This window comes from Patagioenas fasciata, chromosome 2 (assembly GCF_037038585.1).
Source record: "Patagioenas fasciata isolate bPatFas1 chromosome 2, bPatFas1.hap1, whole genome shotgun sequence".
NCBI lineage: Eukaryota > Metazoa > Chordata > Aves > Columbiformes > Columbidae > Patagioenas > Patagioenas fasciata.
Genome location: NC_092521.1, coordinates 2,373,284 through 2,386,532, shown reverse-complemented (window position 1 = coordinate 2,386,532; position 13,249 = coordinate 2,373,284). Strand labels below are relative to the sequence as shown.

Below are 13,249 nucleotides of genomic sequence, written 5' to 3'. Positions count from 1 at the left end.
GTCCCTAAGAATCTTGTTGCGGTTGAGACGGACAAACGACATAGACCAAGTTCTTCCAGGATGAAAGTAGTAGATGCCATTTACTGCCACAAGCGCATTTTTATACAGTTTAACCAATTCATGTGTCTCTTCACTATTGGTTACAAGTTACAGCAGTAACATCTCATTGGCTATTTTTGCTATCATCAATGTTATTCTTTTACTCCCCTCTTTCTCACGGGTACATCCTTAACATCTCCAGATACTCATTTACTCCCATCTTTCTCATGGGTAGCCCTTAGTATCTTCAAGGCTAATTTTTGTTCCCATGTCCTCCATGAGGGAATCCAAGGACCCACCGTAGTCCCACAGAATCTCGGTAGATGATGCTCCCAGAAGGAGAAAGGTCCTTCCTAGAGCCCTGATTACATAGAATCATTTCATTTCAGTTGGAAGAGACCTTCAGGATCATTGAGTCCAACCTCACCCTGGCACTAACCCATGTCCCTAAGAACCTTGTCTAAACATCTCCATGAATGGTGACTCCACCACTGCCCTGGGCAGCCTGTTCCAATGCCCAACAACTCCTTCTGTGAAGCATTTTTTCCTAATATCCAACCTAAACCTCCCCTGGTGCAACTTGAGGTCGCTTCCTCTTGTCCTATCACTTGCAACTTGGGAGAAGATGCTGGATGAAGCACCAGGAGGTGTGAGTGGCCAAAAACCAGGAGGAGCAGAGACAGGCACACAACAGAAACCGAGATCTCAAGGCAAGTGAGGATTTTTGGACTCAGAAGTTCTCCTAAGAGCTACCAGTGTGACAGCAGATTAATAACATAAACATGTTATCACGGGAAGAGTGCTGGTCTGAACCCCCCAAATAGCAGAGTCCAGGGTACGTCTATTAAGCTTGCAGGTAGTTCTGGAGCAGAGAATACACTCCCAGCTTTATGTATAAAATCTGGGCAAATTTAGAGCCCAGCATGGAGAGATTCATTAACAATAAAATCAAATTCAGATTGGTATGAACAAAGGATAAACAGGAACATATAGATGCGAGAACCAGCTGGTTGATGGCAACTAGTTTTGCAGATTGTGATCATGGCATAAGTATTAATACTCACACCTCCTCAAAACAGCAGATCTGCAAAATAAAGGACACCCTAAAACAACAGCAGCCTCAGAAAATTAAGAGAAAATAACACAAAGTTAAAGAATGGGATTGGAGCTGGAAGGCACCATGATATGGAGACAAAAGACCAGGAGTAAATCAGATTTGTCCTCAAGTGATTCACGGAAAGGGGTGGTGATTCATGGGAGGAGTGGCTGACACTGGAAGCTGTGCTGCCATCCAGAGACCTGGACAGGCTGGAGAGTTGGGTGGGGAAAGATTTAATGAAATAGAACAAGGGCAAGTGTAGAGTCTTGAATTTGGGCAGGAACAACCCCAGGTTCCAGTGTAAGTTGGGGAATGAGCTATTAGAGAGCAGCGTAGGGGAAAGGGACCTGGGGGTCCTGGGGACAGCAGGGTGAGCATGAGCCAGCACTGGGCCCTTGTGGCCAGGAAGCCAATGGTACCTGGGGTGGGTTAGAAGGGGGTGGTCAGTAGGTCAGAGAGGTTCTCCTGCCCCTCTACTCTGCCCTGGGGAGACCACACCTGGAATATTGTGTCCAGTTGTGGCCCCTCAGTTCCAGAAGGACAGGGAACTGCTGGAGAGAGTCCAGTGCAGCCACCAAGATGCTGAAGGGAGTGGAGCATCTCCCGTGTGAGGAAAGGCTGAGGGAGCTGGGGCTCTGGAGCTGGAGGAGAGGACATTGAGGGGTGACCTCATTCCTGGGGATCAATATAGAAAGGGGGAATGTCAGGAGGATGGAGCCAGGCTCTTCTCGGTGACAACCAATGACAGGACAAGGGGCAATGGGTTCAAACTGGAACACAAGAGGTTCCACTTAAATTTGAGAAGAAACTTCTTCGTGGTGAGGGTGGCAGAGCCTGGCCCAGGCTGCCCAGGGAGGTTGTGGAGTCTCCTTCTCTGCAGACATTCAAACCCGCCTGGACACCTTCCTGTGGAACCTCAGCTGGGTGTTCCTGTTCCATGGGGGGATTGCACTGGATGAGCTTTCCAGGTCCCTTCCAACCCCTGACATTCTGGGATTCTGTGAAATGGGGCAGGATGAAGACCTGAAAGATGTTAAGGACCAGACTTGGTTGCCAACAAACGAGTCAAAGTGAGGACTCAGTAGCCGGTATCCCTTGTCCGCTATGTCACAGAAGAAATCCTGACCTGATACCTTGGACACACGCACGTCAGTGCTGGTGAGGATGGTTACAGGAGAAAAAGTGAAATCAGTTTAAAAAAAGAACCACCTTTCCCTCCTATATGGTCTCCCATCAGGCTTTGTGCAACCTCCAAATGATTTCTAGCCCAGCAGCAATTTTACGGAGAAATTACTCACGGAGTTCATCAGCGGAGTTGGCTTTTCTACACTTTTTGAACGACTAATAATATAGTTTAATCAACTGTCGGGCAGGTATAATGAGCTAGCAACATGAATCAGTCCTCCCGTAATAAATTATCGAGTCTCAGAGCTACTCGGCGTCACGGGCTGAAGGATTCGGACCTGTTGCACGGATCCGAGCGGATCTGAGAAATGATGCTGGAAATGATGCGCTCGTGTCACCCAGCTCGGATCTGCACGACTCCGACGTCTACACCAAGTATCACCCAGGACCCACTAAATCCTTTAAGTCAGATGGTCCCTTTGGGGACGGGTTAAAATTTGTAGCCTCAAAATTCCACTTGGCAAACACTGATGGCATCTTCAATCTGACAGCAGCAAGTAAATCACGAAGGATTATTATTCTGCTTATATTAAAAAAATGCTGATTTGATCTCATTACTAATTCTGAAAACACTATTCTGATTCTTAAATGTACAAAGATATGAAAGGTTATTTATTAGACATATATTTCCTGTGACGATATCTACCTCCAAAATGTGAAATAAATATTTCTGTAATCCCTATAGGTTGTGAAGAACAAGCAAAATGTGTGTATTTAATGTGGAGGCTGGTTGTGTGATGCTTTATCAGCATAAATAGGTGGAAAACGCTGTATAAATTTAGGGAAAAATTACAAGAAGAGATTAAATAGATCTTGATTCTCCTTTCTGGGAAGTTTGGACAGGGACAGGAGGGCTATAGAGCTACAAATGGTGCTTAGAAAGTGATCACAGAATGATTATTCCATCCTTCTCAAGAATCACAAGCGAGGAGGTGCCCAATATAGGAGTTGAGTAGCCAGTTAACAAAACACTTTTCCAACAGTCCATAATTCAGTTGTGCAACCCATGGCTCTAAATACCATGCGTTAAAGAAAAGACTAAATAAATTCACAAAAAAAACCCCTGTTGACCGTTACATGACGACGGTTTGGTGGCAACCTCAAGTAACAACCTTTCAGGCTGCCAGAAGTTGAGAGGTCCCAGTCAGGAGGTCCCAGTCCTTTTCAGTGTGCTTGATCTTGCCTTCATCCTGTAGGTATCTACCAACCCAACGGGGTTATGTAGACCCCAGGCCTGACCCAGAACAGCTGTCCTTGTGGTCTTACATCTCTGTTATCAGGTTGTTTCCTTGCGGAATATCACATGATATATCACATGCGGACTTGATAGTGTTGGGTTAACTGTTGGACTCAATGATCTTAAAGGTCTTTTCCAACCAAAATGATTCTATGATTCTACAGGATCGAGTTCAACCATTAACCCAACACTGACACTGCCCCATGTCCCTGAGAACCTCATCTCCATGTCTGTTTAACCCCTCCAGGGATGGTGACTCCACCACTCCAGGGCAGCCTGTTCCAGTGCCCCACAGCCCTCTGGGGAAGAAATTGTTCCTAAATCCAACCTCAACCTCCCCTGGTTGAACTTGAGGCCGTTTCCTCTGCTCCTGGTGCTTGTTCCTGGGGACCAGAGCCCGACCCCCCTGGCTCCAAGCTCCTTTCAGGCAGTTCAGAGATCAGAAGGTCTCCCCTCGGCTCCTGTTCTCCAGCTGAACCCCCCCACGTCCCTCAGCCGCTCCCATCACACTTGTGCTCCAGCCCCTCACCAGCTCCGTTCCCTTCTCTCAACTCGCTCCAGCACCTCAAGGGCTTTCTTGGTGTGAGGGGTCCAAAATTGACCCCAGGATTCAGGGTTTGGCATAGGGGGATGGTCACTTCTCTAGTCCTGCTGGCCATACATCGTAAAGCTCTTTTCCAACCAAAATGATTCTGTGATTCTAAAAACAAGCACCAAAACCAAACAATAGTCCAGTCTACCATGGCCAGTGATGAAGGGTAACGGGCACAGACTGAAGTACAGGAGCTTCCATCTGAATATGAGGAGAAACTTCTTTACTTTGAGGTGTCAGAGCCTGGCCCAGGCTGCCCAGAGAGGTTGTGGAGTCTCCTTCTCTGGAGGCATCCAAAACCCAGATGGACACCTTCCTGTGTGATCTGCTCTGGTGAACCTGCTTTAGCAGGTTGGACTGGATGATCTCCAGAGGTCCCTTCCAACCCCAACCGTCCTGTGATTCTGTGATGGCCCAAAGCCTGTGGTTGCTGTGTCCATCCATACCTGGTGCAGACGGCCACCTTCTCTGGATCGTGTATGTAGGGGCAGCTCTCTCCACGATTACATTTGCCGAAGCGGTTGTAGTACATACAATATTCCTTCTTCTTTTTCTTCTGCTTGGCTTGACGAATGATGGCCAAACTCCGCTGAACAGCACGGCTAAATGGAGAAAGACAGACACAGTCAGGTAAGAACCCCAACTTCAACACAACGATGAGAAGACAAGACAACAGCACCTGAAGTGACACAGGAGCTCAAGTTTTACTTTGAAGAGAGAGTGAGATATTCAGGACACTCCTGCTGGGTCATAACTTCTTAGTTTTTTTAATGTTTTGGCCATCTTTACTCTGAATCTTTAAAAATCTGCAAGATGAGGCCAATCTCCCTGGGAACATCTACAGGACAGGTTGTGATCAACTGCCTGGAAAGCATCTCTGCAGAAGATCTGGGGACAACAAGGCACCCAGGAGTCAACCAGGTGCCCTTGCAGTGATGACACCAACCACAGCATGGGCTGTGTGAGAAGGAATGCAGCTGGGAGGATGAGGGATGGGTCTACCTCCTCTATTTGGCACTTGCAAGACCATAACTGCACACTGGGTCCCGTGGAGGCCACCAAGATGGTTGGGGCAGGAGCACAGGACATCTGAGAAGAGGGCACAGGCTGATTTGAACTGCGAACTGGCTGAAGGGAAGAAGCCAGAGAGTCGTGGTCAATGGGGCAGAGTCCAGTTGAGGCCTGGATCCAGTGCAGTGCATCAGGGATCAGTACTGGGGCTGGTATTATTCAATATATTCATCAATGATTTGGATGAGGGAATAGAGTGACTGTCAGCAAGTCTGTTGGTGACACCAAGCTGGGAGGAGTGGTGACACTGGAAGCTGTGCTGCCATCCAGAGACCTGGACAGGCTGGAGAGTTGGGCAGGGGAAAATGTAATGAAATAGAACAAGGGCAAGTGTAGAGTCTTGAATCTGGGCAGGAACAACCCCAGGTTCCAGTGTAAGTTGGGGAATGAGCTATTAGAGAGCAGTGTAGGGGAAAGGGACCTGGGGGTCCTGGGGACAGCAGGGTGACCATGAGCCAGCACTGGGCCCTTGTGGCCAGGAAGGCCAATGGTACCTGGGGTGGGTTAGAAGGGGGTGGTCAGTAGGTCAGAGAGGTTCTCCTGCCCCTCTGCTCTGCCCTGGGGAGACCACACCTGGAATATTGTGTCCAGTTGTGGCCCCTCAGTTCCAGAAGGACAGGGAACTGCTGGAGAGAGTCCAGCGCAGCCACCAAGATGCTGAAGGGAGTGGAGCATCTCCCGTGTGAGGAAAGGCTGAGGGAGCTGGGGCTCTGGAGCTGGACAAGAGGACACTGAGGGGTGACCTCATTCATGTTTACAGATATGTAAAGGGTGAGTTTCAGGAGGATGGAGCCAGGCTCTTCTCGGTGACAACCAGTGATAGGACAAGGGATAATGGGTTCAAACTGGAATACAAAAGGTTCCACTTAAATTTGAGAAGAAACTTGTTGGGGGTGAGGGTGGCAGAGCCTGGCCCAGGCTGCCCAGGGAGGTTGTGGAGTCTCCTTCTCTGCAGACATTCAAACCCGCCTGGACGCCTTCCTGTGGAACCTCAGCTGGGTGTTCCTGCTCCATGGGGGGATTGCACTGGATGAGCTTTCCAGGCCCCTTCAACCCCTGACATTCTGGGATTCTGTGTGTGATTTGCCTGGCAAGGAGAATGCCAAGAGGAATCTTACTGTCCTCTGTGACTTCTACAGGGGATGGTGCAGAGAAGGTGGAACCAGAGCTTCTTAGAGAGTGATGTTAGAAGGACATGTTCCTCTGAGGTGGGAGGAAGGACAGAGCTCTCCAGAGATCCCGTCCCACCTCCATAACTGCAATTCTCTCCAATGATTTTATGAGCATGGAGAGACCTTCCCGCAGTTTTGGGGAACACGGTGAGGCAGAAAACACCCTCTCCCTTGTCGGGTAACGCCAAATATCAGGAATACTCTCTATTAATTGCTTGGTACCACTAGAGGTTGGGTAAGGATATCAAAAGTTGCTTAGCACACATTTTCCATAAGCTTCCAGCTGAGAAGGTCCCAACAGCTATGGAGATGTATGAGACCAGGAGAAAGATGGGAAACGTTGAGATCTGGGGAAAAGTGACACCACGGAGGGCATGTTTAATCTCTTTGAGAAGATAATTAGATGGTAGAGCATGGTCAACTCAAGTTTGAAGAGGACACAGTGCTCTGGATGGGCAAACAAAAGCTGTTTGCCTTCAGTTCTCTGGGTAGTTGCATTCATTGCTTCCTTAGAGACTAAGGATAAATATATACATAGAAAATTATTTTTATTATATGTATAAGATAGAAATATTCTGTAATATTAATGTATTTCCACAGTGTTCGTCCTCTTGGTGCAAGAACCACAGGTCTAAGGGTCACAGCAGCATTGTCCATGATAAATACTCGCTCAAGGAAACTATTTTAGGGGGGGAAAGTACATTTTTACTTTTATAATTATTGGTTGTCTGCAGTTCTTGAGTTAAAATTAAATGAGAAAAAAAGAACTTCGCACGGCCAAAGTCCAATTTCAGTATCGGAAATGCCACCACCTCTTCCATTACAAATGGTTGGGGGGACACCAAGCCCCACCATAAATTGTTTCTTGGTACTTGAGGTGCTTCCAAGGCCAATGCAAGGTAAGCGGTGACATGGCATAATAAATAATTACAAATATAATATATTTTTTGCTGAAATTATGATATTGAAAGAGCGTTTTCCCATAGTCAACGCTTCAGCAACTCGTGATACCCGGCCACGTTGATTCGCACAGAAAACATTTGCAGGTTGGACTCCATCAGCAATTAACTCCGATGGCACATTTTAAATTACTTGATATTAGCGGGAGGATATGATAAAATATAGCTAGAATGTGGCATTACGTCTGTATAGCGACATCTGGAACAGACGCATTTCGGTAATAAATTCTAGTCTGCTACAATTAAGAGGGACTTGTCTGTAAACGCTCATACTTAAGGACGTGATGATTTGTGGCACATCTGTAGCACAAAAAAATAAGCAAAAAGAAAGCAGGCAAGGCGTTAAACATGGGGAATGTGCCGTCATTCTGCCATAGACGGTGTTTTCCAGCGGCAACGTGGTAGGTTCCCAGTTGGCGGGTGGGACAGCGAGAAGAACCTGCATGTTTTGCTGGGCTGAATTGGGATGGGCTTCTCCAAATCAGGGGAAAACCCCAAAATACCCCTTGAGAACAATACGGTTGATTTAAAAAGGGAATTTCCAAGCGGGATTTGTTCGGAGAAAGGTGTTGCCGGTCATTACTAACACCTCAAACCCTTTCCAAGCTGAACCAAAACCAAACCACTTTGTACAAGAGGAGAGGAAAAACCACAATGGTCAGAGCTTCACCAAATAAACAGCCGGTTAAACAGCGGCGTCTCAAGCTCCTGACATAAATCATGTGCGGCAATTGGAGGGGGAGCACGTCCGCCGTTCGTTGTCGCGAGTACAGACCTGGCGATGTATCGGCTCGTCGCTGATCTGTTCAGGCAGCTGGATGGAGAGGAGCCAGGACTGGGGGTGCAAAGCAACCGCGCTGTTGGAAACAGAGAAGAAAAACATAGGTTAATTCGCTCCAAATCAAGGCATTTTGCAGGAATTCACGCAACTCTGAGTATCTTAGGTGTATGAAAATGATCAGAGGGGTGGAATATGTTTTCTGTGGGAGTTGGGATTGTTCAGCCCGGAGGAGAGAAGCGTTGGGGAGACCTTATTGCGGCCTTTCAATACTTAAAAGGGGCTGATAAGAAAGATGGGGACAGACTTTTGAGCAGAGTCTGTTGTGACAGGACAAGGGGTGATGGTTTTAAACTCAAAGAAGGAAGATTCAGGCTGGACATGAGGATGAAATTTGTTACACTGAGGGTGGTGAGAGCCTGGCCCAGGTTGGCCAAAGAGGTGGTGGATGAACCATCCCTGAGACATCCCAGGCCAGGTTGGACGGGGCTCTGAGCAACGTGAGCTGGTGAAGATGTCCCTGCTCATGGCAGAGGTTGGACTGGGTGAGCTTTGAATGTCCCTTCCAACCCAAACCATTCCATGATCTTATTCCTTAACTCAAAGCGAGCAGCTCCCAGACCCCGGATACATGAGGACGCTCTTTACAAATCTCCACATTGCCGGAGTGACCACAGCAAAGGGGCTCCTTGCCAGCTCCAAACCCAGCAAGGACCTTTCCCCTCAGCACCAAAACACGCCAAAAACCCCCTGTGAGCAACTCGAACACTCCACAAATTTCCACGCGTGGCTTGGCTGCTGGGGAAGCCCAGCGCCTGCCTCTGATACACATTAATTAAATTGTCCTTGAGTGGCGTCGGGGAAAAGAAAACCAAGCCTGAATTGAAAAGAAAGGCTGTATCTCAGTTTTCCAGGTGGTAGGAGAGCGGCTCAGTCACTCACCTGCCAGCTCGGGCGTGTTGGGGAGTGAGTGAGCGGAATTTGATAACCTGGTGGTGTGTTGTCCCCGAGCTGTCACTCGGGCCACCGGCCGCGCCGGAGCCCCATATGTTCCCTCCACACACCGGAGCGATGCTGGCACGGGCGGCACGAGCCTGTCGATCAGAAGGATCGGTGCCTCTTTTTTGGCTTTCCCCTCACCGTTGAGCTGTAAGAGCATCTTTTCAACTACTTTTCGGCTCTAAAGAAACGCCGATCAACTCTGCGTCGCTATAAAGGTGTCGCAGAGCATCTCTTAGTGAGGACGTGGGTTATGAGGCCAACACCAGGTTGACTCCTCAACTCATGAACGGAGAAAAGACCCAAATTAAAGCCCGAGCATTAGGGAAGGGATAGAGCATCCCTCAACCCTCTGCAATTATGTTTAATGATCGTTAAAGCAAGCTCAGCAGGATGGGTTGAACCAGGAGCCAGTTCCCCAGGGAGGCCAAAAATCCCTCTAAATATTTAATACCCAGGTATGAAAGCGGATTCTCGGAGACAACCACACTCCCATAGTTGTGTGCCATCCTTTTAGTTAGAGCAGCGTGATAACCACATCCTGGCCAGAAAGGAGGAATCACTAAAGAAATAAATAGAGAAATAAATAAATCAAGAGTGCAACAGCCTCGTGTCACTGGTTTTTAATTTATATATGGTAAAAATACACCCATGGCATAAGGTTCTTTTCCAGTTTTTATCTTCTGGCAAGAAGTCACGCTGTTATATATGGACATGGGATGTACATCGCCTATTATGGACACGCACTGTGAATTAATTCACAGCCTAGAGGTTGTTTAACCACCCAAGGGCTGGTCCCATCCCCAGCAAAATCCGGGTGAGATTCACCCATCCAGAGCATCAACCACATCTGGCAGCCGGCAAAAACCCTTTCATCCACGCTTTCCCACTGTTTAATGACTCATCCCGAGTGCAAATCCTCTCCAAACTATTAGAAAACCACCTAAATATTTACCCAGGAGGAGAGAGCCCAGCGGGTGCATAACGCGGCCGCTTCGGAAGCTCCGTAATTAATTTTGCCGTTGATTGGGATTTACGGAGGAAACTCAAGCTCCGGCACAATAGTATTTATAGAACTCTTCGCATTAGGAAATAAATAGGAGTTTAAATACAAGGAAGGCTTTGCGAGCATCAAAGCAGCAAGGGGAGAGATGCAGGAGAGCGGGTTTGATGTCTCAGACCTTTAAGGAGATCCAAGGAGTCCAAAAGTTGATTTTTGGAGTGGTCACTGACTTGAGATGCCCAGAGCTGCTACCAAAAGATTCACTTTAATACATGCAAAGCTTCTGATATTTTGCAGACAGTGGAGATTTATAGTATCTATAGTATCAACGCGACTGAGGAAAAGACACCGGAGAACTGGATAAAGGTTAAAATGTAAAAATTAGGAGCTGAAACTTGCTGCTGTCTGGATGAAATTAAAAGGGCAGTGATCTTTCCCCTGTGCTCTGCATTGGGGAGGCCACACCTGGAGTATTGTGTTCAGTTCTGGGCCCCTCAGCTCAGGAAAGAGATTGAAGTGCTGGAGCGGGTCCAGAGAAGAGCAACAAGACTGGGGAAGGGACTTGAACACAAGCCCTATGGGGAGAGGCTGAGGGAGCTGGGCTTGTTCAGTCTGGAGAAGAGGAGGCTTAGAGGTGAGCTCAGCACTCTCTAGAACGACCTGAAGGGCAGTTCTAGCCAGGGGGGATTGGGCTCTTCTCCCAGGCAGTCAGCAATAGGACAAGGGGGCATGGGCTTCAACTCTGCCAGGGGAAATTGAGGCTGGAGATGAGAAAGCAATTCTGTGCAGAGAGAGTGGTCAGCATTGGAATGGCTGCCCAGGGAGGTGCTGGACTCACCGGCCCTGGAGGTTTTTAAGCTGGGATTGGCCATGGCACTTAGTGCAATGATCTGGTCAATGGGCTGGAGTTGGACCAAGGGTTGGACTTGATGATCCCTGAGGTCTTTTCCAACCCAATCCATTCTGTGATTGTGTGCTTCTGTGATTTTCAGTTTGTAGGCCAGATGCCAATCCCCAATGTGTCGTGTTTCGCTCCCCAAACCGGGGAAGCATCAGCGTTGGGACGCGGCGGTGCTGGCGGATCAGGGAGAAACTCCTACGTCCCGTATCACGTTCTCCTCTATATTGCAAAAGTCCCTGGCTGCAAAACGATTTCAATAAGCAGCACAGCAAGTTCCTCCCCTGTGCACGCTCAAAGGCGGCGGGAACGGGGGGAGAAAAATACATATATATGGAAAAAGAAAATCAAAAGCTGCTGGGGAAAGCAGCAAGAACTGCACATTAAGGGTTTTTTAACTGATTACACACAGCACGGCGGCGTCAGGCTTGATATTTTATACCCTGCGTAAGGGACAGGTGTTTTTCTCTCTCTGCTTTTCCTTTTTTTTTGCTTTTTCTTAATGATTTAGTCGGTTCGAAGAGCATCATCTGTAAGGAAACACACAGCCCGTGCAAACGGGGGTTGTTTTCTCTCAATGCATCATCCCGGCGGCGGCTCCCGGTTGCTACATCAAGCGCGAGAGGCGAGAAGTGATTGTTGTACCTACCCCAGCCGTGAGACTCGCCGCGTCGCTCCGGAGGGAGCGGGAGCTGTCATGTTCATTAAACGCATGATTACAGCTATGATTAATAGCAGGGGCTACAGCCTAACTCTTATTTCTATATATATTTTTCCTGCTACTCTGGAAGGATCCACAGCCGTGTGGTCCCACCATCCATCAACACCCATAGAATAGTTCGGACCTTTTATTTTTTTCCATAACCTCAAAACATATTTCAGGGTTGGAGGGGTCTCTGATCTCCAACCTGCTCCTTCTTTTCCAGGGAAACATCAGCAGAAATTTGCTTTGTCAGTCCAGGAATCACAGAATCCCAGAATGTCAGGGGTTGAAGGGACCTGGAAAGCTCATCCAGTGCAATCCCCCCGGAGCAGGAACACCCAGCTGAGGTTCCACAGGAAGGTGTCCAGGCGGGTTTGAATGTCTGCAGAGAAGGAGACTCCACAACCTCCCTGGGCAGCCTGGGCCAGGCTCTGCCACCCTCAGCCCGAACAAGTTTCTTCTCCTCTTTCAGTGGAACCTTTTGTGTTCCAGTTTGTACCCATTACCCCTTGTTCTGTCATTGGTTGTCACCAAGAAGAGCCTGGCTCCATCCTCCTGACACTCACCCTTTCCATATTGATCCCCAGGAATGAGGTCACCCCTCAGTCTCCTCTTCTCCAGCTCCAGAGCCCCAGCTCCCTCAGCCTTTCCTCACACGGGAGATGCTCCACTCCCTTCAGCATCTTGGTGGCTGCGCTGGACTCTCTGCAGCAGTTCCCTGTCCTTCTGGAACCGAGGGGCCACAACTGGACACAATATTCCAGGTGTGGTCTCCCCAGGGCAGAGCAGAGGGGCAGGAGAACCTCTCTGACCTACTGACCACCCCCTTCTAACCCACCCCAGGTACCATTGGCTTCCTGGCCACAAGGGCCCAGTGCTGGCTCATGGTCATCCTGCTGTCCCCAGGACCCCCAGCTCCCTTTCCCCTACACTGCTCTCTAATAGCTCATTCCCCAACTTACACTGGAACCTGGGGTTGTTCCTGCCCAGATTCAAGACTCTACACTTGCCCTTGTTATATTTTATTAAATTTTTCCCCGCCCAGCTCTCCAGCCTGTCCAGGTCTCTGATGGCAGCACAGCTTCCAGTGTCACCCACTCCTCCCAGCTTGGTGTCATCAGCAAACTTGCTGACAGTCACTCTATTCCCTCATCCAAATCATTGATGAATATATTGAATAATACTGGCCCCAGCACTGACCCCTGAGGCACTGCACTGGATACAGGCCTGGGAACAATGTTTGGTGACGTCCACGATGCCAACATGGGGAGCAAGATGCTTCCATCCATCTCCAACATCCAAGGGCTTGCAATACAACAAATGCCCAGCAAAAAGGACGTTTGAAATGTCCCTTTGCGTTCAGCATCGGCTGCAAATATTACATGGAGGGAGCGCGGTTAATTATTACCCGCTTAATTATTTAGGAAGGACTTTATTGCTCCTAGAGTACAGCTCAAGGACCAGGACCTCATCATGTGGAAAGGTCTGTTTCTGCATTTGATTTAGCAATTTCT

At 48.5% G+C, this 13,249-nt stretch overlaps 1 protein-coding gene across 2 annotated transcripts in view; it reads right to left on the bottom strand.

Moving 5' to 3' along the window:
• ZC3H3 (zinc finger CCCH-type containing 3) overlaps window positions 1-13,249 on the bottom strand; it is a 201,882-nt gene that overhangs the window by 40,967 nt on the left and 147,666 nt on the right. For both annotated transcript variants that reach the window (XM_065832570.2, XM_071803739.1), the window contains exons 6-7: window positions 8,130-8,211; window positions 4,599-4,754 (exon numbers count right to left, since the gene is read on the bottom strand). In XM_065832570.2, coding sequence (XP_065688642.1) covers window positions 4,599-4,754; window positions 8,130-8,211 — 238 coding nt within the window. The remainder of the gene's footprint in view (window positions 1-4,598; window positions 4,755-8,129; window positions 8,212-13,249) is intronic.